Source organism: Catharus ustulatus, chromosome 4 (assembly GCF_009819885.2).
Source record: "Catharus ustulatus isolate bCatUst1 chromosome 4, bCatUst1.pri.v2, whole genome shotgun sequence".
In the NCBI taxonomy this organism is placed as follows: Eukaryota; Metazoa; Chordata; class Aves; order Passeriformes; family Turdidae; genus Catharus; species Catharus ustulatus.
In genome coordinates, this window is record NC_046224.1 from 64,260,028 (window position 1) to 64,283,653 (window position 23,626).

The window sequence follows — 23,626 nt, forward strand, 5'->3', positions numbered from 1 at the left end:
TCTGTGAAACAAAATGTCTGAGGATTGCTGAATGCTGTATACAAGACAACAGAAGAGTATTTTTTTAATTTTATTTTTTTTCTTAAATACAGGGATTACTGAGGCACACACAAGGAGCATGCAGAGAGCTAAAGGAGTCGCCCATAAAAAAATCCAGCTGTCTCCAGGATTGGACAAAAAAAAAAATAAACTTCAGACTAACTCTTCAGACAGCCTACAGTAGTCTCTAATTTTAGAAAGTAACATTACTTAAAAGTAAATGTAGCAAGTGACAACATATACTGCACATAAAATTATGTTATATATATTAAAATCTATATTGCACTTAATGTAGCATGAAACAAAACATAATACATTTTGATCCCTAATTTATGAGCTGGACTTCACGTCAGTGGCAATTAGTAATGGAAACTCCATTGGCTCTAATCAGAATGGATTAAGTCCTGATTCTAAGATTGCAACACTCACAAAAATTCTGGATCTATAGATGGAAAGAAACAGAAGTATATAAAAACCTGGGATATGATCCTGAAATTTGTTCTCTCAAACAATCTCACTGAGAAAATCCAACCCAGATGAAAGTTCTGAATCATATCCTTCCAAAATCAGTGGCAAAAGCCCTGGAATGATCAACATGCCCAGAGGGATATAGTGAACTGAGGCTGGTCTTCAGAGGAGAAAAATGAATGGTGTCTCATGTGATATATGAAGAAAACACAGCAGCAAGTGGAGATGTAATGCTTTCTAGGCACTGCAATCCCACAGCCTTGCAAACAGCTCCTGAGTTGAGATCCTGAAAAAGGTAATTTTCTTGGATGGACAAATTGCTGCTCTTAAAAGAGTGAGGTTGGCTGTCAGACTTTGGGGTTCATTAAAGCAGCTTCCAGAGCTGACACAAGTCTGCCTGTTAGCACAACCACGAAACGTTTTATGCCAGGATAATTGCAAAGACTGAAAGTCTCTTTGAAGACGGACAAGCAGATGTATTGGAACAGTCATTGCAGGTTTGGTTTGGGGTTTGGTGCTGGTTTAGGTTGTTTGTTTTTAAACAGAGGTACTACACTGCTTAGAAGCTCAGTGCATGACTAACAGGGGTCATTACACTGCTGTATGAAAGTGTTTGCTTTGTGACCCTGTGCTGTCTCTGTGTGATTTTTCTGAGCTCATCTGGAGGTTCAGGTGTTTTTTTTCAAGCCAACTACATCCAAGAGCCACCTGTCAAACAAGCTTGTTTCCCCTCTCCTGCAACCCAACTACTACCACTTCCTCACCGTTCAGATGAGTCTTTGCTCCACCTTCGGCATCCCTAGTGATAAGACAGGTTTTACAGGCCAGATGTTGACACCAGCTGTGTCCTGGCTGACAGCTTGGGTGATTCCAATGGGTTGGCATGAGTGGGCACAGCCCTGCAGTCTGGGTTCACAGAGAAGTACTGTTTGTGATGCTCTGAAAAGAGGAAATGGTAAGGCAGCTATTGCCATGCGTATCATTAAGCATATGCTTAAACGTGTTGTTGAACAGGTGCCCAAAGCACCAGGCTAAAGCAAAACAGGTTGTTATTCCCATTTTAGGACTGTAGATGCAACTTAAGTGGCTCCCTTCTCACTCCTGCTCCTCTCTGCCTCAGTTTCCCCATCAGAAAAACAGGAAATTACACTGATTTGCTTTGTAAAGGCTTTGGAAACAGCAGCTAAAACATGAAACAAAATGTTTCCTTGGTCCACCAAGGACCCAAGGCCTGGTTACCATCCACTACAATCTCTCAGGTAGAGTTAATTGTTTTCAGGAAGGACATTGTACAAGCTGAAGGAAGGACACAAGCGCCACTGCACCAGACCTGCGACAGAAGCCCCAGCCATCTCCTCCCGGGGCAGAGCGTGTCACAAGACATGATCTGAGCTGCTCCTCACACCTCCTCCATAATTTTTACAAGGTTTGCACGTACACTACAGACACGTGCAGACTTATCAACGTTCACCAGGTCTGACTAACTAGCACAGCTGTCTGAGCAGAATGTGTGCTGCAACCCAACCATAAAACTCCACTCACACTGGAAGAATTTGTTTCACTAGTGGACAGCAGTGATTTTTACAGCAGCAACACTTTGCTATGCAGCAACACTTATCCTCAGACCACTCTGTCAATACGCTCTGCCTGCTATTCTTGTCCATGTAAAGCACTGATATAGCTTCAAAAAGATTCCTCTTCCTTTCTCTGGCCTGCACTCCCACACTTTCAGGAAGCTCTTTGAGCCTACCAACCTCTCATTTTCTAATCTGCTATTCCTACACACAGAGTCCTCAGCAACTGCGGTTCTAACCACAGGAGGGAAAAAATCCACAACCACTGCAGGACCACAGGAGCCAGGAGTACACAAAAACACACAGCACCACTACTAGAGATATAAGTGGTGAGCAAGACCCAGTTCCAAGAAATGCAGAGCAAGGTGCATTTGTTCTCACCGCTAAGTGGATACAAGTACAAGCAAAATTCCTCCAGGGTACCCTAGGGAAAGAAAACTCTTCCAGGAACTGATCCCCTTGCCCTTTCTCAATGCATTTAAGAACCCGCAGCTCTTCATAGGGATACCCTGAAGGCAGGCAAGATGCTCAAAGGGAGCGCGCTCTCTCTCTCAGCACTTCAACAACCCGTTTGTAAAGCTTCTAAGTGAAGCTCAAACTGGCACCTAACTTCCAGAGGAAACCTTATATCACCAGTAAAATCTGCAGGAACACTCTCTGGGAGTAAGGGGAGAGGAAAGAAGTGACCAGAGAAGAGTTGGAGATTGTTGTTATTATTGTTATTTACAGGACCGAAAACAACCTCCCACACACACACACACCTTTCCTGTGTAATGATCCTGAGCAAAAATTGCACAATAACATTGCTTGAGCTGATCTAACACAAGGACAGATACAGCAAATGCAACTCTCAGAAACTTAAGTAAGCCCAGCAGGGGCAGGTCCAAAATCCTCTGTGCATCAGCTCAAATAACCTAAGAGGAATACATGAACAGTTCCTGCAGCTTGGAAAACTGCCTGATCTCAGACGAGGTGGCAAACACGGATTGTTTCAGCTTAGGAAACAAAAAGGAAAAGAGACCACACTAGCAATAACACAGGAACACTGGCAGGATTTAGAGAAACAAGGAGGGCAATGCACAGACATTCAGTAGGGTAACTGTGGAAGATACATCTCTAAATCAAGGATTTCTAATCTTACATAATTTATTTTCACCACTTTCCCCTCCTTTCCCCCCACAAAAAATTAAAATCTCACTTTCATATATTTAGGAGTTCTATCCACTAATTACAATGTCCAAAGAACTAATGGCTATCTATTTACAGGGAAGGGTTAAGCTATGGGTTCCTTCTTTATGCAATGAAACCCAACAAAAACTTTCAGCACTGGACCTCCTCACTGTCTGATACCCACTAGTCCATGCTGAACAGGTCTACAGCACTACTTGTCTGCACTCCTACCTTGGCACCTCAGTACCTCTTTGTACTGTGTGGAGTGTCCAGCAAGGAGTAAAATAAAGAGGAAATCACACCTCTGAGATGAGACAAGACACAAAACCAAGAGAGACAGCCACTTTAAACAAACCTGAAAGGGATTTAACAACTGGAGATTTCTCCCAACCACAGTATCCACAAGGAGACGATAATAAAATATTAGCCAGGTGAATAGAAGACAGATGTCTTCTACAGCAGTCAACCAAACTAATGAGGTAAATCTTGCACCAATTTCTTATTTGTCAGAGACATTCTGAAAGTATTTTACTGGGAGTGAGGGAGGGAGGGATACAAACCTTCCCTCAGTACATGAGATTATTTAAGTCTTCCAACTTTCCAGGCAGTGCAGAGGTTCGGGAGGTAAAAAAAGGAAAAAAGACAAAAGTACCACCAATTCCTATTTCTGCTGCTGGTCTCATCAGCTACTATTCAGGAATTATCATTATTAGATGACATATTGTTTGTCTATATTTGGAGGGAAAGGTGTTCTTCCAGTCAGCTTCTTCAAGTTGAGTCAGGAAAAAACGACTGAATTATTGGAGTTCTGAGATGCTGAATCACTGTTTTGTATAATACCACCTCAAAATAAAAGCAATAGTAACTAAACAGATAAATGAACTTTGTCTGTTAAATTAAATAAATCTCTAGGAATCTGCACAACTTCTAAGGGTTTGTTTTCTTGAAACCAAAGACATTCTTTTTTCCTCATGTTCAAGCTTTCAAAAAATGAATTAAAAACTACTGATGTTGCCTGTGGAACAACATCTGTCTCTTGTCCCAGCTTTCTTTATGACCAGTGCCCTGACTAATAAGGAGTTTCTCTTTATCAGTCATCCCTTCCTCAGTTATCGCTATAGGCTTCAGCCAAATCCTGTTGAATGCAGTGAAGGCTAGAGATCAGGTCCAATAAAACACGATTGTCTTACAATCTCTGTATCATGAAGAATGACATCATTTCTCCTTTAGCTGCAGAATTTTCTTTAGCTTTTCAAGCAACTTTGGAGGGAGAAGAATTCCTCAAGTCTTCACCACAACATCATCTAAACTGCTATCAACTGGAAGAAACTATTTCGCTAAAATCTACACAAATCAAAAACCTTGGGGTAAAACCAAATTGGTAACTTAGTTCCACACTGAGTAGACTTCAATAGTGATTTTCATTAAATTTTAAGTTCATTATCTTAGCCATAATTCAGGCCTTATTTTGTGCATCAACCAACACAGCAGCGCAGCGGTATCTACAGAATTTTTCAGGTAAGAGTTTACAATGGAAGTTTTATTAGAGGGGGGGAAAAAAGGGGTAAACTATCCAAAGCCATACCCCAGTGCTATTAAACCCAGAGTCCTACTACCAATAATTCTGCAGTATTAATCATCCAGCCAGGGATTAAGGCAAGATATTATTAATTATCTGTATGACAGAAGCACAAGCAGTTTCCACCACTCATCTGATTTCATTTGGCTAGGTGTTAACACTTTATGAAGCGGCAATCACATTAAACGACTTCAAGGTCACAGACAATGCAGTGACAGAGCAGGGGTTGGACTAAAACTTCCTGTAACCTCCATAGAGTAACCTTAACCCGAACCTACCCCCCCTCCAGGATAATGAGTAGAAACGCCAGGCTGGAATATTTTATAACCATGTTGCAAGGCCAGCACAGAAGATACAAGAAATTTAAAACAATATCTGTGAGCTGGCCTAGTTTTCTATGGAAAGGAAGTCACAAATACCTTGCACACCAAACTGGGTATATACACCAAGTTCCCAGGAAAGCTGTGGCAAACATGGCTCAAGGACTGAACATATCATGGCCATGTTAGCATGTTTTGAGGACATAATTTTAAGAGGTAATTGAAACTACTCTGAAATGCCCTCTAGATTAGGCACGTGGGACAAGCTTCCTTCCCCAACCCAGAGAGGCTTCACGCTTTGCTGCATGGCTAAACAGGTCCAGACTGTCTGTCAGCACTAGTGGTACAGCACAGACAAATCTGTAATGAAAGTGGGGAGGTCTGGCTTTCGGTGTTCTCAGTCTGTCTCACAAAACTCAATAGGTGTGAGGGCATCATTTCATTAAAGCAATCAAACCTAAAAAGCTCAGCCATGATGCGCTCAAACGCAGAGCACGCCACGGTATGATTGGGAGGCTGCAGGTGACAGTGGCAGGACCTCACACTGATACCACAAGGCTCATTCAGACCTCCAGGCAACAGCTCTACCCTTCACACACAACAGCAAACCAGGCTGCTTCAGTTGCCCCGTGTATTCTTTTTAAAAGCAGAGTTGGTGTCTCAGCAAAAGAACCTGAAGTTCAAGTTTCAAGTTTCCCTGAAATCCACTTTTTCTGTAATTAATCTATCTAGCCTGAAGGGACAGTTCTTGTAAAGAAAGTAGGCGTGAATCCTTAAAAGCTTCGGTTCTGATGTCATGCAGATCTGGTCAAAGGTTTATTCTGAGTTTCATCAATGCTTTAATCACAGATCTGTTGGCACCACCACCAGAAAATACACCCTGCCCTCTCCATGTTCCCAGCTGCTTGTTCCCACCAGGCTGTGCCTCGCATTAACACAAGCCACCCATTTCCACCCAGACCTGCTGCTCTGTAATGCACACATCCACCCCAACATTTGTGCCAACCCACGGGGGAAGGGTGGAACAAGATCTTTCACGGTGCTACCTTACCTTAAGAACTTCATCAAACTTTTTCCTCAGTGATATGACAGTGGTGCACTTTTATAATGCCTTTAAAGAATGGTTAAAAACTTGTGGAGAAGTAACCAACTCAAAGCTGGATATGAGCAAATACTCCTTCAGAGACACTGTCAAGGCAGGGAAGGATGGTGTGACAGTGCTGTACAGTCATACTGTATAACTCAGGAATTGGTAGAGACAACCTAGAACAAAGACCCAGAACCCCTGCTAAAGTCACAATTTTCACATGCCTCACCAAACTTTGAAGCAGGACTCTTCTTTACATCCTGATCACAGATTCTCACCTCCTATGAGCAAGAGGCAAAACAATAGAAGACCAGTGACTAGTTAAACATCCCAGCACAAATGACGTGTGCCTGGAAAAATAGTTGGGTTTCAAGGTTTCTTAACAAGTCCAAAGCCAGAATAAGAACAAACACCAATGAGACCTGAGACTGAGAAATGGAGGAAAAGCAGGCAAGGGATCTGGCAACATGAGCCTGCTATGTTTGCGTGCTGGTATCTGCACACTGCCTTTTCATTTTAGGCAGATGCTGTGCAACCCAGCAACAATGGGAAATCAGACAGGCTAAGGTTATCCTTTCATCTGACACACAGTTAAAAAAAAAATCACAGTTAAAGTATTATCATTAGCAGTCTAAATCACTCCAAGTTTATGACTGTTTTGCCATATAAATTATCAAATCCTCACCTTCCCCCCCACGCTGGAAGGACAAGAGCAGATAGAATACTTCTGCTTTCTAAAACAAGGCTTATCATTTAGCTCCCACTTCAAGTGACTTGAAGAACAAACACTTGACAGTCTCCTAGGGTGATGTTTTCCCAGTATCCTCACCAGCACCACTTTTAAGGACTGCTGCTTCAAACATATGAAGGGTGAGGTAAACCTGAAGGAAAACTCAGCATGACTATGCAGGGTTATCTATCTGGAACGGTGAGAAAGGGGCGGGCTGAGCACTAAAAAAGGCAGGTATGGTAAAATTTAGCCCTGCTTCACCAGCCTAAAGTGAGTGCTGCATTAAAAGAGTGCACCATTAACTGCTCATCTGTCCACCTATGGCATTCCAGCCCCATGAACCACACCAAAGCCCAAAGCCTGAGTGGGAAATTCAGGAGCTAAGTAGTTAGGTGCAAACTGCTAGGACATCAGCGAGTTAGAAATTAAAGACTTAGCTATGAAACCTGTCAAATAATATACCCTTTGGTCACAGGATCATGTTACTATTGTGCTTGCACAGTGGGTTAAGAAAGTGCATGTCCAGACTTCGCATGTGGTACACAGACATTCACTTTTGTATGGAATGATAAAATCAACTTCCTTATGTTTAACACTGGGAAAACAATTTCTTCAGCTATCAGCAACCTTTGGGACTTTCTGCTTCTATTTTAATGTGTTGATAGCATGTGTAATGTCTTTAGAGGCTCTGTAGCCAGCACCTGGGAGCAGCAAAGGAAGCTCCCCAGAGGTACCCTGCAGGCTGCTGCAGAGGGACAAGACCTCAGGAGAATTAGAGGTCATCAAGTTGCGCTTCATAGGCATCACAACTCAGTCCTACCCGAAGCCAAACAACGTACCGTGTGAGAGGAGGTTGTCACAGTGGCTATGTCTGTCTGCTGTAGGACACCATTCAGATGGGGGTCTTTGTAAAGGACACACAAACATCTGCAGGTTGAGCTTCTCCCTTTTTGGCCAGCTCCCTTCTCTAGTTCTAACTGCCCACTAGCTGCACTAGCACAGGACAACCAACATTCAAGAAACAGCTCAACTTGCACTGAAAGAAAACATTTGGTGTACACGCAGTCCCACAAGAAGGTCCTGTCTGCTGCCTTGCTCATTTCTTAACAGCTACATGTAGAAAAAGAAGTCCAGGCACTCAGTAAAAAACACTTCCTTCTCAATTTTCCCAGCTATTATGAAGTTGAAAAGAAGAGTCAGGGACTGAAAGGCAAAAAGATTGAACCATCAAATCAAGATAGTCACTCCATGCAGGTTTCAGGCATGTCAATGGAATAAATTAATGAAAGTGTTGGAATTGCATCTGTATTGTATAACACCTGTTCAGTCACAGTCATGTGGTTACATGTTTGTGCCATCTAAAGAAAGTTCCTTGCAAGGAACTGTGTTCACTTATCAGACATCAGAAGAGGTGTGCCTGACACAGCACACAGGATTTGAATTATCTAAGAATCTAATTATTTTTTCCACCCTCTGTCAGCCAAATCTTGGGGAAAACCTCGAGAAATGAAATAGGTCAAGTCACTTCATGCCAATAAACAGCATCACAGCCCAAGAGGAGAGTCAAGGATAGGAAAAACCCCAGGAATTTTCCCAAACAAAATTCATTTCATCGTCTGAAGAACATTCCTCTCATGAATTTCAGATGGTCAGGTTACCTCTGCTAAGGAAATATCACAACAAGAACAAGAAACAGAGCAGAAGGTCTGATTCACATGAGAGGTTTTCCTGTTATTTTTCCACTTGTCAGAGGCATCTGTACAGAGTCAAGCACCAAATATGAAAGTCCTAAATTAAAATGGAAAAACACAGTAGTCCTGGTCAGCTCAAAAGTCTGTCCAAGCTAATACCACATTTCCAGCAACACCCAACAGGAAATGCTCAGGGTAAGAGCACAAGGAATAAACTATCCCTTGCACACACCCACAGAAATCCACAGGTTAGGGGCTTTCTGGGCCAAGGACCACAGCTGTTCCCGCTGCAGTAAATAGTCCTGGATAGATCCACGCAGTATGAATTGTCTTCTGAAAACAATTGCCTGCTTGGCCCTACATTCCACCTGCTGGCAGCAAGTTTGGGAACCTCACTGCATGTTGGATGAAAACAGACTTCCCACTCTCCAAAACTGCCAGGGGCTTCCATCTGATCCACCCATACCATGAGAAATAACCCTTTCCCATTCAGCTTCTCCCTGCCTCTCATGACTAAAGCAAATTTTTATGATTTTGACAAGAGTCCGCAAAGGGCCTTGCTGCTCATCATAGCAAACTCTTCATCCTCACTTCCTAATTTCTTCACTTTCAAGCCCACCCTACTTCTTGTTTTCCTTCCTACAACTACCTCCAATCCCACAGTTTAGAGAAGGTTGCAGGAATACAGATACCAGGTGCTTGTTTGGTTCAAACAGCTCCCTATCTACACATGTGGAGAGCCTCCCCATGTTTTACCTCACAGCAGTGCCAAAGAACACCTTTAAATTTCTGTGTGTCTGGCTGTGAGGGTGGGTGGGCCAACAGCAGCACAGCCTGGGAACTTTGCCAGAAATCAAGAGAGAAGCTCCAACCCTGAAGAGCAGGACTGCCCACCTGGGCTCTTATCACCACCAGTATGTGGCTACAAAAACGTGCAGGTGAGCAGTGTGTTGCAACTGTGAAGACTATGGTAAGTTTCCTCAGAAAATCCAGAGACAAATTCTGAACAAAAAGTGTCTATTTTTCAAGTATATGTATTTATTTTCAGAAGCACAGATACCAGCTAAACCACTTTTTTTTTTAGCATGTAATTTGATAAGTGTTCTGAGGACCAGTCAGTTAAAAGTGGCTCTGTTTCTCAGGTGTTATATAGAAAGAAACACAAAAATGGTACCTTCTCCATCCCCAAAAGCTATCATTCTAGCCAACTCTACAAATTAAATCCCTTAATTTATTTTAGGGTTTGCTGTTTTTTACCTCTTTAGAAGATGGAAATTTAAATATGCATAGGCTCATTGTAATGCTTAAATTTAAATGTGCTCTAAACCTCACTCCAGGGCAGCATTCAGTGTCATTTGTAGGCAAATCATGGAAGGGGCTATCTCCATGTCTGCAATCCAAGGCTTTCGCACCTTTCCCACTGCTGTGCCGACCATCTGCCAACAACCAGGGTCCATCTATGCTCATCTTTTAATTGAGGCTAAGAAAATGACAGAATCTCAGTTGTTACTTGGGGGAAGGCTTTTTCCTCTTCTTCAACAAAAAGGAGGCTGAGGTCTACAGAGCTAAACAAGTATTCTTCATATGACTGCTCTGTGATGGGAAACAGGGAATTATGAAACCCCAGACCTCTCTTCCATCAGTATTTAGGTTCACCTTATAACTCCACTTGTCGAAGTGATGGTGACACCAGCCTTCACCTCCCAGGGACATGCAGTAGGGCCATCAGGCTCTCACCCCAAGCAGGAAAAGCCAGCACAAGTGATGGGATGAGCACAGCCTGACCTGCCAAGCCAGCAGAGAGCGGGGACCCAGGCAGGCTGCAGGCAGAGGGCCTGAGGACACCCCTTTGGTGAAGCACAGGTTATTGTGCTGCAGCCCATGGGCACCAAGAGACTCCATGAAGCTGCACTGCTCCCCATCTGTGAGGCAGGGCAATCCTGGTTCCCTCCCTCACAGGGAGCTGGTAGTGACAACACACACACTAAAACATGGAGTAAGAGAGACTTTTGAGTATCTTATAAAGCACACTGCAGGACACGAGCTAAAACTTGTTTCTTTCGAGCCTTTTCTTTCCAAGAACACTACTGCCATAAGGAGTTCGGGTTCATTCAGAACCAACAGCATGTTCTGCAGCTGGGACAGCTCCCCTTCTGCTTTGGCTTTGCAAAGCCAAACCTTGACACCAAACTGGAGGAATCTCTCTCACATCAGATAATTTTCCATTGCTGCAGCACTCTGTGGCTGAAGAAGACAGATCTCATCACTAAGGCACTAAATGAAAATAGAGTATAGAGGGTAAGACGCAGAAGAGAAAAAGAGATTCTCACTAGCACTGCATTCAAGGCATTATGTCTCAACATGTACAATTTTTCTAGGCCACTTCTTTTAAAAACTGAAATTTTAAGGGATTTTAAATGTTTAAAAAACTGAAAAAACTGAAATCTTAAAAAAAAAAAGGATTTTTTTTTCTCATTTAATACAAACTAAGAAACTTGAAACTAGAGTATATTGACAACCAGGTATAACTACAATAGCAGAAAATAATTTTAAAGATAAATACTTAGTGCCAAAGCACATTCAAATGAGTGGGACCCACTATTCTACCTGTAGAGCCTGAGCCTATCAAAGAGCCAAGCCAGTTTCTGGTAACAGATATGGAGAAAAGATTTTCTTCTTTCAGTTCAGTCAATTAGCTCATTACAATAACTAGGCCATCCAAAGTTGGGAAATGCTTTAGGGCTACAGAAACAGAAATCTTGTTTCCTTCCTCCATTCAACAAAAACTCAGGTGAGGGTACAAAATCTACTAATAATAAATCAACATGGCAGAAAACAGTCAGTATGATTAAGAAAATGGAAATTCATGTGTTTAACAAAAAAAGCTTCTTATTTATTACATAATATTACTTCAAAATGTACCAGATACTTCCACTTCATGTGCAATTTTAAACCTTTCTTTCTTCTTAAGAACTACTTTTAATGCTCAGGCTTTGATGCTGGACACTGCACTTGCAATTACATTTCACTGCAAAGCCGATCATAACAACATGTATAATTATTACCAAAAAAATCCATCATCCAGCAAATAAAGCAATTTGTTACCTGCCAAAATAAAAACTTAACTAAATCTTTATAAGACTATCCAATTACTTAAATAGCTATTTGAGGACATAGTATAGATTAGCAGAGAGGAAAACTAAATTTAGGCTAAAAGCAATTTTTAGCTGCACATCAATACATTTTTATGGCCATCCAACACTATGAACCACTCTCTTTAGGCAAATACCTAAAAACCACACATACAAAATAATACCAGAATGGATTTTGTATGGCCATTCTTCTGTCTGCCATTAAAAAAAATTTTAAAAAATTCAAAAATCACAGTTAAAGTATGATGCAAGATCTCTACAAATGACAGCATTCCTTAGCAAGTGACACAGTTGAGTGAATGTTTGCAACATTTGGCCAGGCAGTGAAAGCAGCAACTCTGATGCCCATTGCTACGAGCTCCAGTTGGGCCCCATTTGTCACACACGTGAAAAGGAGTTAAGGCTGCAGGAACACGTTTCACATGGGTGATAATGGGAATTGGGAGACCTTTGGAAAAGCATGGGTAACCCACATTTGGCTCTCAGAAGCAATTGTCTCTTCCCCAAAACCAGAAAACTTCTTTTCCAAATCCTGACCCGTAATTCCAATTCTGTGTATTCTCCGAAAGTTTTCCCTTCTGCCATTTAAATCTGGGTAAACACAGAAGCAAACCTTGACTCCACAAGTCTCTGAGTCACAGACATCAACTCTTCCTCAGCTCTCTTCTCACTAACAATTATCTAGTCTTCCTGAAATCAAGACTGCTGGGGCTGAGACTTAGAAAAGAATCCAAAGAAGAGCACTTAAGGCTGTCCTTCCGGGGTACAAAATTTTATATGGAAGCATCTGAATGCCTACACATCATCTGAGCAAGCCTATGATCTTATCCCCAAAAGAAATCTCTGTTTTGGGAAAGGCTTAGCACACAGAAAAAAACTAACTTTCCCCAGGGTAAACATAGGGAGGTTCCCCCACACACAGCCTGTTAGTCGTAATATCTTCCTCGTATTCATCAACCCAGGGCTTTTTTTAATTCATTTGCACTTTTAGCCTCCATACCACTCTGTAACAGCGAGCTCTGTAACTCTACAGATGGAAGAAGTACTTGTTTTTATCTTCCTGGATAGTAATGTCATTGCCTGCTCTAGCTTTGAACTATCAGGAGTTGTTCTCCTCACTACACTGCTGTGCAGTTTTACAGTTTTCTATTATATCAACCTCAGCAGTCTTCTTTCCAAGCAAAATGTCCTAGGCACTGCAGCCTGTCTTCCTGTAGAAGCCTCCCCAGGCAACTCCACTGCACACTTCTGCATGTTTTTCAGCAGTCAGGGAGGCACACTGTAATCAGAACTGGTGAGCAGCACAGATTCAAACTGCAATACACAGATAATTTCTATTTTACTCCCTGTTGCTTTCCCACTATGGTTTTATTTGCCTACTTCACCCCAAATCAAAAACTAAGCTCAACTTTCTCTTTCATTCACTAACCAAACCATTTCCTAAAATATGATCCCAGGTGCCAGAACACTTCTTTGTCAGCAAACAGTACTAAACACTCAAAGAGACCTTGCTGTTTCTGTCAAGCAGAAAAGTTTTAAAAGTGCCTCACTCAAAACTACAAAAAAAAACCCCAAAAAAACCCCTACCCCTGCACTTTCTGCCCACTTCTCCAAGCCTGCAGCCACTGCCTGTCAACATGGTTCACTTGGCTGTGCTAATTGGCTCTGCACACACTATTAATTCACTCTATTCTTACTTTGAGGTTGTAATTTGTCCCCATTGGGAGGTAATGGAAGCCAGCACATGGTCAGTCATGGATGGCTCTGATGACTCAGCTGCTGTGAGGTAGTTTGCCAGGACACAATCTCCAGCGTGTTTGAGCCCAGTGTTTGCTGTGCAGTGGGTGATACGAATCTCAAGCCACAAGCCATGAAACATTTTGCATCCCATAACCTTCTCCTAGAAGCTGCTCCCACAGTCTTCCCCGAGTCCCGTTCCAGAGAGCACATTCGCTCAAGACATAAGACAGTGACACAACCACTCAGCCTGCAACTGAGAAGTGAAATTATAACCATCAACACTCCTGTTCCTGCAACTTGGTGCCCTTCCTGGAACCCCTGGCAGTATCCTCATCCCTCTATGAAAGCAGTCCAGCCCTTCATTTCCTTGCCTCCAGGAAGATGGTGGGTCTGCCACTCAGGTGTGCATCCAGCATGGCACAGGCATCCAGGCCAGTTGGACATCCAACACCTACCAGTGTCTCCACCAGGCTGCCCAATGCAGCAGTGGTGCTCTGAACTGCAGGGAGCTGCTGTGACACTGCTGGGAGCAGAGTCACTACAGGAGAAGGGCAGTGGCACAGGTGACAAGGGCCCATCAGCACTACCTGCTTTGCACTGCAGGCTTTAAGTTGCAGTCAGTCTTTCACAGTGGTGCCCACTGGAAACATCCAAGCAGCTTCTCAAAGATCCATATTGAGGAATGTTTTTTCCAGTAGCCTTCAGTGACAAGCGAAACCAAAAGCCTCAGCCCAGAATCTGAAATTCCTCACATGCTACCAGCTCAAAGCTCAACTTCAGCCAGGTCAGAAAATACTTAGCTTTGCCTGTGCTTTAAAGCACAAGGCAGGGAGGAAGATGAGAACAAGCCATTCAAGAGGGAACATGGTAAAACAACTACTTCCAGTCCTAATCCACCAGGAGTAAAAAAAGGATTAGTTCTGTCATGGAGAGGGGAAATCACAATAAAGACCTTTCAGAAAGTTAGAAAAGGGCTCCCCAGTATTGCTGGAAATGCTGGGATCACTGCATTTGACCTCCAAGAGCATCAGCAAAGCTTCATGGGGCTCCATCAATGATGGAAATGACCTTATGTGAAATCCTTTGTAAGAAAAAAAGGAGGAAATTAAGTGTGAAATGTGGCTTGCAGCTACAGAATGCCTTGTTGTAGCCCTACTATCTGGATAAATCCATCTCTGAATTTTAGTACTGCTATCTCTGGAACTTTCATTAGACTATTTACCCAGTAGAGCTCCAAGCTCATAGATTTCCACAGAAACCCAGACCATGTAGAAAACACTCCTAGTTCCTGTTAATACATGTTTTGGAGGATCCCACTGAAGACATAATGAAAAAAATCACTTCAGCTATATTGAGTTGCAATTCCAACCATATATAGAATCTCTGCTTCATTTAATCAGTTTTAAGGATAGTCCTTAGTGGTTGCCAGTTGGTTTTCTCCAGAATGAACTCCCAAAACAAATAATTTACAATTTCTTGATCACACTCTACTTAAGCTGGCTAGAAAAAGCCCGGAACAAAACCTGCAGCAAAAGAAAGCACACAAACAAAAAACCCCAAGAAATCATTTGTTGTTCCTATTCATAATCATATTTAATTTTACTTTAAAATTAAACATCCAAACTCTGGATTTAATACTGGGCAACGTTAAGTTAAATATGTGAAATCCAGCTGTCACATCCAAAGTACTTTTGTGTAGTCCTATTACACACAGTTCTTGCAGTTACACCCAATGCTACTCTTGGCAACATACACATCTTTAAAATTATTTACAATACTATGTATTTCTATGTACATACATTCCATAGAACACCAACAGACACTGCACTGAGCATCTCCTTCATACCCTTTTTCTCTCCATACTGTCTTCACCAAGACAGTCTTTGCAAACTATACAACAACAACACAGAAGCAAAGACACTGCATTAAGAAGGAATTCCTTAACAAAGAATAACCTTTGGAAGTTCATTTAGATGAAGAATCATTTATAGCTTTCTTTAATTGCTATAGCCAGTTCACTTCAGAGCTCCGCAGCACTACAGCAGGTGATACAGCTACCAGTGAAAAGCTTAACCCCATTCAAAATTCTTTATCTACCAGTGGTCCAGGACATTCCATAAGCAAGTTTAGTTTTGGCTGGAGTTTTCTGTATTTATTTTCCTGCCAGCAGTGGCATTTTAAAAAAAACAAAACAAAACAAAAAAACCCCCAGTCACTAAAATCTAAGCTTGAGTCCCACATGTTACTAAAGAAGTAGATGAAGAGTGTAGTTCTCCTCTTTGCTTCAACAGAACACTGCCTGAAGACAACCCAGCAACATCAGAACCAGTATGGTCTAAATTTGGCATGGGTTGTAGACCTAAAAAACCCACACTAGCAGGAATCAATGTCTACAACTCCACTTCTAAAAGCACAGAAGCTTTGGTGACCTGTCTGGTCTCCTTGCTCAGGCTGAACCTGAGCACATATCCGGGTTTGGTTTGACTGCTTCAGAAGTGCCTAGAGGAACATCCCACCTGGCCGTTCCAGGCAGCCTCCTTCCCTTGGGAGGCACAGGGACACACTGCAAGTTAAATACTAATTGTTGTGGCAATGCTAGCAGTTCATCATCATCCACTGTCCCCACTAGGGAGTCCTCCCTTGCCAGGGAAAGGGTAACAGCTGGAACAACTGTGTATGCAGCCTGCTCTGCATCCAGCTTCAGGGAGCCCCGGGAAGGGTGGTGGTCAGGGGAAGGTGGTGGGGCAGCCACATCTGGCAGCCATCCCTGCCAGGTGCTCCTGCCCTGGGCCAGGAACAGGATTGTGGCAGCAACACGTGCCAGCCTCTCCCAAAGCCACCTTCCATGTAGGCTGCAGGCACAGAAACACCACCCTGCCCACGTGTGGCTGATCCAGACATCAGGATACACCGCAGCTGCAAGATCTTGCTCTGACTGCTCAGCAGAGGTAGGTAGCCCACACCAAAAAAGCCAAGAGCCAAACAACCACCACCACACCCCATCCCCAAAACACTGTGTGAACTAAAAAGCCAATCAGATCACTGTCCCTGATTTCTATAATAAAGAGTTTGTTTCCATACTGCATTACAAGCACTTAGCCCTGCATAGGTACATTTACTATTTTATGCTTGTTTCACAGATAGGAAAAGCAAAGGCCAAGGGCATCATTTTCAGAAGCACTAGCTTTTGAGTTGTTGGTACTCTGGGGATGCCCAACTGAAGGCAATGAACTACAAAGTACTCCAAAACAAACATATGCAAAAAAAATTCTCAAAAACAAATTACCAATTTTGGACCATAGGTCAAAACTATATCACTGGCCAAAAACACCAGTTACCTTAACTCTCTCCCTTTCCTGCAGTAAGCAGGTTATTAGGAGAGCTTTTGTCAGAAAAATTCAGAACACAAGCACTCAGGGACCCAGATAACTCTTCTAAAAGGCAGAAAGATTGCTTCTGTGTCACTGTACAAGACTTTATTCTCCCCTTATAATTTCTATCAGCAGAACATCGTTTAGTCACCTCTCTCCAAAAGGCACTTGGGATGCATGCTGCAATATGCATATAAATTATCATTAAGGCATAATCTTTCACTGGGGCATTTCAGATTCAAGATGCTGTTTTAATGGGTTGCCTCCCAGGAAACTGACTTCACCTGTAATGACATAGTGAATGCTAATGACCAGTGTTTAATTGGGGCAGTGCTAGTAAAATTTTGCTTCAGAGGGATTCAATATACTCAGTGCCAAGGAGTTAAGTGATTAATCAGGTGTTAAATAGTACGCACTTCCAAACACAGGTCTTCTACCATTCAGTCCTACACCACTGAATTTAATGATAGCTTTGTCATTGACTCTAAGAGAAGGAGGATCCTCCTCCCAGTACACAAGTAAACATTAAGGAACATGCTCTGCACTAACAGATACTCGGCCTTAGCTGAGGGCAACAGGATTCTGGCCATGTGGTGCTGAACAGTCCCTCAGTGAGAGAGGGCTCCTAGCAGAAACAGCACAAATAAGGTATCAGAAGACATAACCCACCACCCAAAAACTAAGTCAGTCAAGGGAAGCCAGTTTATATTGAAAACTCAAATACTACATCGATGTTTTGCCTTTCAACTTTTTCTTTCCTCTGCCTTTTTTTTAAACTATTACAAAGTTTAAACTATTACAAAGTCCAATCCAAAATGTGCACTCTGTGAAGTCCTTCAGCTACAGGATCCTGTGCTGAAGGACTCCTGCAGCCACTCCATTGAGCTCAACACAAGAGAGAGTGCCTATATCCACCAGCACAACTGCATGGTCGCATGGTAAGTCAGACTAAGCAACTGTAAGTGTCATATTAATAAAAAACAAAATAAAATAAACAAATTGTACCCTCCGGGAGCAGTTCACTTGCCTGCTGTGTTTTGAATCTCTGCATGATGCCACAGTGATATTCTCGAGGTATATTCATTTCAGGCAAAAAATCAAAGAGATCCTGACACTCAGAAAGCTCCAGGCAAGGCTTTAAACAGAACTTATCACCACATAGACCTCAATCAATCACAAAAATCATCATCTGTGTCTCTAAACTGCTAGTCCTGTCTCCCTTTGAGCTTTTGCTCCCGTATGTCTTTGCCAAGATGTTTACACTCCCCTGGTGCCTCAATTCTCCCATCTGTGGGAGGAGAGGTGAGGCCTTAAGGATCACTTGCCAATGCTGTAATGAGTGCCAACATCGTGGCTGTATTTACAATAATATAATCATCTAACTACTGTGGCTCAAGATCAGAGGAACAGGTTTACTACCAACACAGATATTCCATTTATGAAAAAAAAGAGTCTGACTATGGCAACCAGACCAGACGCCCCTTCCCAACTGACCTTGGATTCAAACCCTCTCAGACTGGAGTTCACCACAACCCCAAAGCCTCCCAGTCCATGCAGAGAGTATGCTGATGCCCCAAGCTGTAGCAAACACTGATGGCCCAACCCTCACGCTCATCTCTCACCCCTGAGGTTTTATTTTCTAAACCCCACGATGAGTTCTCTCTGCAGCTTTAGACCCTACACACACCCTTCACCTCCCCGCCACAACTGCACAGTGGGTCTGCTTGCCACGAGCCAGGCATGCACGCACCCAAGTGCTGGCAAGGTCTGGCAGGGTATTTTTCATCTCTGAGGAGTCAGCCAGCACACACTTGCTGCAAAGCAAGCACATATCAATACACAGTCACACACACACACTGATAACTACTTAACACAAACCAAGATATTACTGCAAGCTCACACTGATCACCAGTAATAAAATACAGACCAAAACTTCACCTATTCAAAGTTCTCCCAAATCTTATTAGAGCACTTCCCTAACATGATAAGAAGTCTGTGCACTGGGCAGAAACAAAGTGCCAGCCTTTCCCTGTCTCTGCTGAAGCTTTCCACGTTCATCACCCTAGGTGCTGTGACATTTACAGCCTGCAACCTTGTCCCAAGCTGGAGGAGGAAGAGGAAGAAAGAACACCAACAATAAAACAACAAGAAAAGAAGAAAATACAACCACCAGCATCACTGCTTCCCGTTCACAGGTTCCTAGTGAAATTTTGTGATACCCATGTAGCACAACACCTGCCTACTTTTCAGAACAGGGCAGCGAAGTTGGGGTACTCTGTGTAGCTTTTTCCTCTGCCTCAGTATCACATTCCACGCCAGGAGCCAGACTGGAATACTGAAGAAACTATCAGTTGCACTCACATAATCAACTACCATTTAAACAGCTCCTCTTAAATTCAGCTGCTGAAAGCAATCACCTTTATCACCCGGTTAAAAGAAGCATCCAAAAACCAATGAAAGTTAGGAAAGCTACTCAGAACTGTTAGACTGGTGAAGAAATGCTTCTGTCAAATTTTAAAATTTGAAACTAAAAATAAACAAATTGCTAGTAACAGAGAAGCCAGTAACAGCAGTTTCTACAAGTAAACAAACAGTGCATTAAAAAATAAGTTCAGATTGTGATGTTTAGAATCAGTCACTTCTAAAAAAGAAAATCAGTTTTTCAGTAACTGTTGAAATGTAATGAAAACTTGGCATTTATTCATTTTGAGACTGAAGCAGAAGTTTTTATCTCTCCAGCTGGGAAGCTCTTTACTTACAGTACAATTCTGTAACATACCTTAGTGACACTGGGAAAGGAGCAGTTTTACAGTTCCTGAAATCAACAGGATGGTTGTTGATTTCAGTAAGAGCAGAAGTAAGCCTCCTATTTTCAAAATGACACATGCTGAACACAAGGAAATACAGCTCATATGACACCACTTTTTGTGACATTTGTGTTCTTTGCTCCTGAGAACACATCCTACCTTTCCACAGGGTTTACCGGAAAAAAAATCAGCAGCTATATCTGTTTTTAATATATCTTTAGGGAACCAATGAGTTAATGGAACACGTTTTGCCTGCACTAGCATTTCACCATACAGTAACACGCATACAATACCCCGTTACCCAGTTTGCCTGTCTGTGTTATGAAAAGTTACACTAGACTCTAAGCCACGAGATTTCACGGGACACGGGCCTGATTGCATTTAACTCAGTAAGAGAAAATACAGCCAGAAGTTTTCAAATTGTGTTCCCACCACAGAGAACCCAAGACTCTCCCGTACACACACGGGACAGGCAAACAAAAGAGCATCACGCTGAATAAGTGTTTATTCCAGGCTCTTCCACTGGACAGAGTTTGGAAGTCACCTCTTTCTTCCAGGCAGGAAGAGACAGCCACCAAAGATCTCTTACTCGGGCACAGCTAGGCACGAGCAGAAGGGAGATTCCCGGCTTACAACAAGACAAAGCGACTCCTAAATAAAATGCAAACCCGGGGAGTGAGGGAAGGAGACAGCAAAGCAGTGGGCTGCTAGATAGGAAGGGTCTGGACAAAAAAGGAAATTCAATTTTGTTTCCATTGTCTCAGCTCCGTGCCGCCTCCACTTAAAACGATAAACTTGCCGGGGTAAGCCCTTCTTCAGCAGGCCAAGGCACGGGGAAACACATCCCCCAGCCCCTGCCGGCAGCTCCGGCTCTCCTACCTGCCACCGGCAAGCCGTGCCAGGAACTGCAACCACTGAAACAAACGGTAGTAACACGGATAATAAGGGAGGGGAAAAAAATTTTAAAAATCAAAAAAGAAAATAAAGAAAGAAAGCCTTACAATCCACTGTCGGTGGAAGCAGCAGCGGCTGCATCTCCCCGACGGCAGGAAACTTTCTACGAAGTTGCCGGCGGGGACGGCGGGCAACCAGCCCCGCGGGAGGCCGGCACGGGCTCGCTCCCAGCTCCATGCCGAGCAGAGCCAGGGCAGCAGAGCCAGGGCAGCAGAGCCGGCCCGCCGCCGTGTCCCCGGGCAGCGCAGGGCTGACAGCCCGCGGCACCGCGTCCCCGCCCGGCCGGAGCGCCGCGGGCAGCGCCCGCCAACGGGGGCACCGAGCCCCGCGGCCGCCCTTCGCCCGCCAACGGGGGCAAGAGCAGAAGAGGGAAAACCGGTTATTCCCACCAAAATAACCCTGGGCAAAACACGGCGAAGCCCACCGCGCTGACAGGGACGGGAGGATAGAGGGACAGGGCTTTACCTTGATGCAGCACTGAGCAGGAGGCTCGGACATCTCTCTGGAGGGACTCGGCGGAGCCCGGCAGGGCAGGCGCGGGCAGGCAGACGGGAAGTTCTCGGGCTTTCCCCACTTTCCGCTCCTCTCCCGGCGCGGCGGCGCGGCCCGACCCGGCCCGGCCCCTCAAGGGGAAGTGGCGGCCGGGGGCGGGCGCGGCGCGGCCGGGGTGGCGCGGGGGGGTCCGGCCGCGGGGCCGCGTGGCCAGGGCCGCTCCTCGCTGCTGCTGCCGCCGCTCCCCGCGGGCGCGCACGGCCGCCCGCGTCCGCGCCCCCCCCCACCGCGCTTCTGCCCTGCGCGTGCTCGCGGCCCCGCGTGAGAGGCGATGCGCGGGCGCGGGAAGAGGGAGGGGGCGCGGGAGTGCGCGGGAAGGGAAGTGGGGGGCGGGGGGCGCGGCCCCGGTCTCCGCTGGTGTTTTCCTTCCTGGAAAAGAGAGAAACCGAAAGGCGGCAGCGGGGGCCGGGTCGGGCCGGGCGCTACGCCCCGCCCCACCCCGCGCCGCCGCTCATTGATCCGGAGTTTCGGGGCCGAAACTGACGTGGGTTCCCGGCACCCGCCCCGCCCCTTAAAGGGGCCGCGCCGGCAGCAGCGGCCGCCGCCGGCCCAGCACGCCGGCCCAGCACGCCTGCTCCGCGGCGGAGTGGCCGTGCGGCTCCCTCTGGCCGGAGCCCTGCGGGCCGGCCGGCGCTGGGGGCAGGCTGGAAGGGCGCGGCCGGGCCGTGTCGCCGATGCCGTCTGACCCCGCGGGGCCCTTTAAGCGCCGAGCGCGGTCCCGGGGCGGGCAGCGGGACGGGCGGGCCCGGCAGCGCAGCGAGCTTTGTTCGGCCGCCCCCCGGGCAGCCCGGGCCGGGCAGCGCGGCTCGGCCAGCGCGGCACGGCCCGGCGCGGTGCCCGTGCTCGGAGCCCGGCCTGGCCGTGCGTTCGGGGCTCGGCGCGGCGCTCCAGCGCAGGCTTCAGGGCTGAGCTTGTACCGCCCGCAGCGGGCGCGCACAAACCCCTGCCTTGTGGGTGATTTCCGTCCGCCGAGGTCTCAGCGCCGCTTTCTGTGTGGACGGTCCGGCCCCAGCCCTCGTGATGGGAGTGAAAAGAGCAGGGGGAAAGTGAAAAGCACTTCGGCCGTCTCTTCATCCAAATCTCTCTTCGTCCAAATCTCTCTGTGATTTTGCGGGCAGTTTTTGGTGTCCTGCCTGGTTTTTAGATGCGCCCACTTTATTGCAAGGCCTGAAGGTGCCTGGGAGCAGAGCACTGCTTTATACCGTGGGACTGCAAGGCAGAGCTGCCTCTGGAGTCTGCTGGAAGGATGCTGTGCACCGGGATCCTGTGCACTGTAAGGGATTTATTTGGTGCTACCAAAAATGGCAGACGAGAGCGAATCCAACCCCGGTGCTTTCAAAGCAAGGTTTAGCTCACATTTCGTGGTGTGCTGGCATCGAATACAGAGCTGGTTCACCTGCATGGCCAAGAGGCCAGATTGCTGTAGGCACCCCTTGGTCCATTTTGCAAACCAGGACCCACTCTTTTGCAGCCTCTTACAGCTTCATTTTGGCTTTAAACTAAATGAGGGAGAGGGAGGGAAGGTACTATCCCCTCCCAGCCTAGCAACAAATGACCCTTTTTTAATATAGGACGAACTCACCAATGAAGGATTCATATTTACTGTCTTCCCTCAGCACAGCTGAACTGCTGAAGTAGAGTTGTTGCTCTTCAGAGTCATGGAATCATCAATGTTGGAAGACTCTTTCTAGACCATCCAGTCCAACTGTCAGCCCAGCACTACTGTATCCCCTAAATCACTAAACTATCACTTGGTGTCAGATCTAGATGCCTTTTAAGCTCATCCAAGGATGGTGACTCCACCACCTCCCTGGGCAGCCCCTTCCAATGCCTGACACCCCTATACAGTGATTTTTTTTTTTTTTCTCACATCCAATTTTAAAATCCTGTGTCTCAGCCTGAGACCATTTCCTCTTGTTTTCTCACTGCAGGCATGGCAGAAGAGACCAGCTCCCTCCACCCTCCTGTCAGGGAGTTGTAGGGAGCGATGAGGGCTCCCCAGAGCCTCTTCCAGACTAAACAACCCCAGGTTGCTCAGACATTCCCCATAAGACATATTTCCTAGACCCTTCTCAAGCCTTGTTGCCCTTCTCTGTACACACTGCAACATCTCAATGTCCTTTTTAAAGTGAGGGGTCCAAAACTGAATGCCAAATGCAGGGCATTGCCTTTCTCTCCCCTCTCATTCTCTCATCACCATGACATTTTGCCTTTTTACTTACATGATTACCATTGGCTTTCCCCAAGACCTCTGTCTTCTTATTCTCTCTCTCATGGCAAGTTGGACATTTCTGAGATTCTTTATATCAAATATAGAAATTTGAGGTGGAAAAGATTTGTTAGGTCATCTACCCTGCTCCCCTGATGGTAGAGGATTTACAGCATTTGTATG

General features: G+C 45.2%; 1 protein-coding gene across 2 annotated transcripts in view; it reads right to left on the reverse strand.

The window, feature by feature from the left end:
• The window catches only part of ETV6 (ETS variant transcription factor 6), a 126,525-nt gene extending 105,234 nt beyond the window's left edge, over positions 1-21,291 (reverse strand). For both annotated transcript variants that reach the window (XM_033058843.1, XM_033058842.1), the window contains exon 1: positions 21,148-21,291. In XM_033058843.1, coding sequence (XP_032914734.1) covers positions 21,148-21,180 — 33 coding nt within the window. In that variant the 5' untranslated portion in view covers positions 21,181-21,291. The remainder of the gene's footprint in view (positions 1-21,147) is intronic.
• Positions 21,292-23,626: the final 2,335 nt, after the last annotated feature.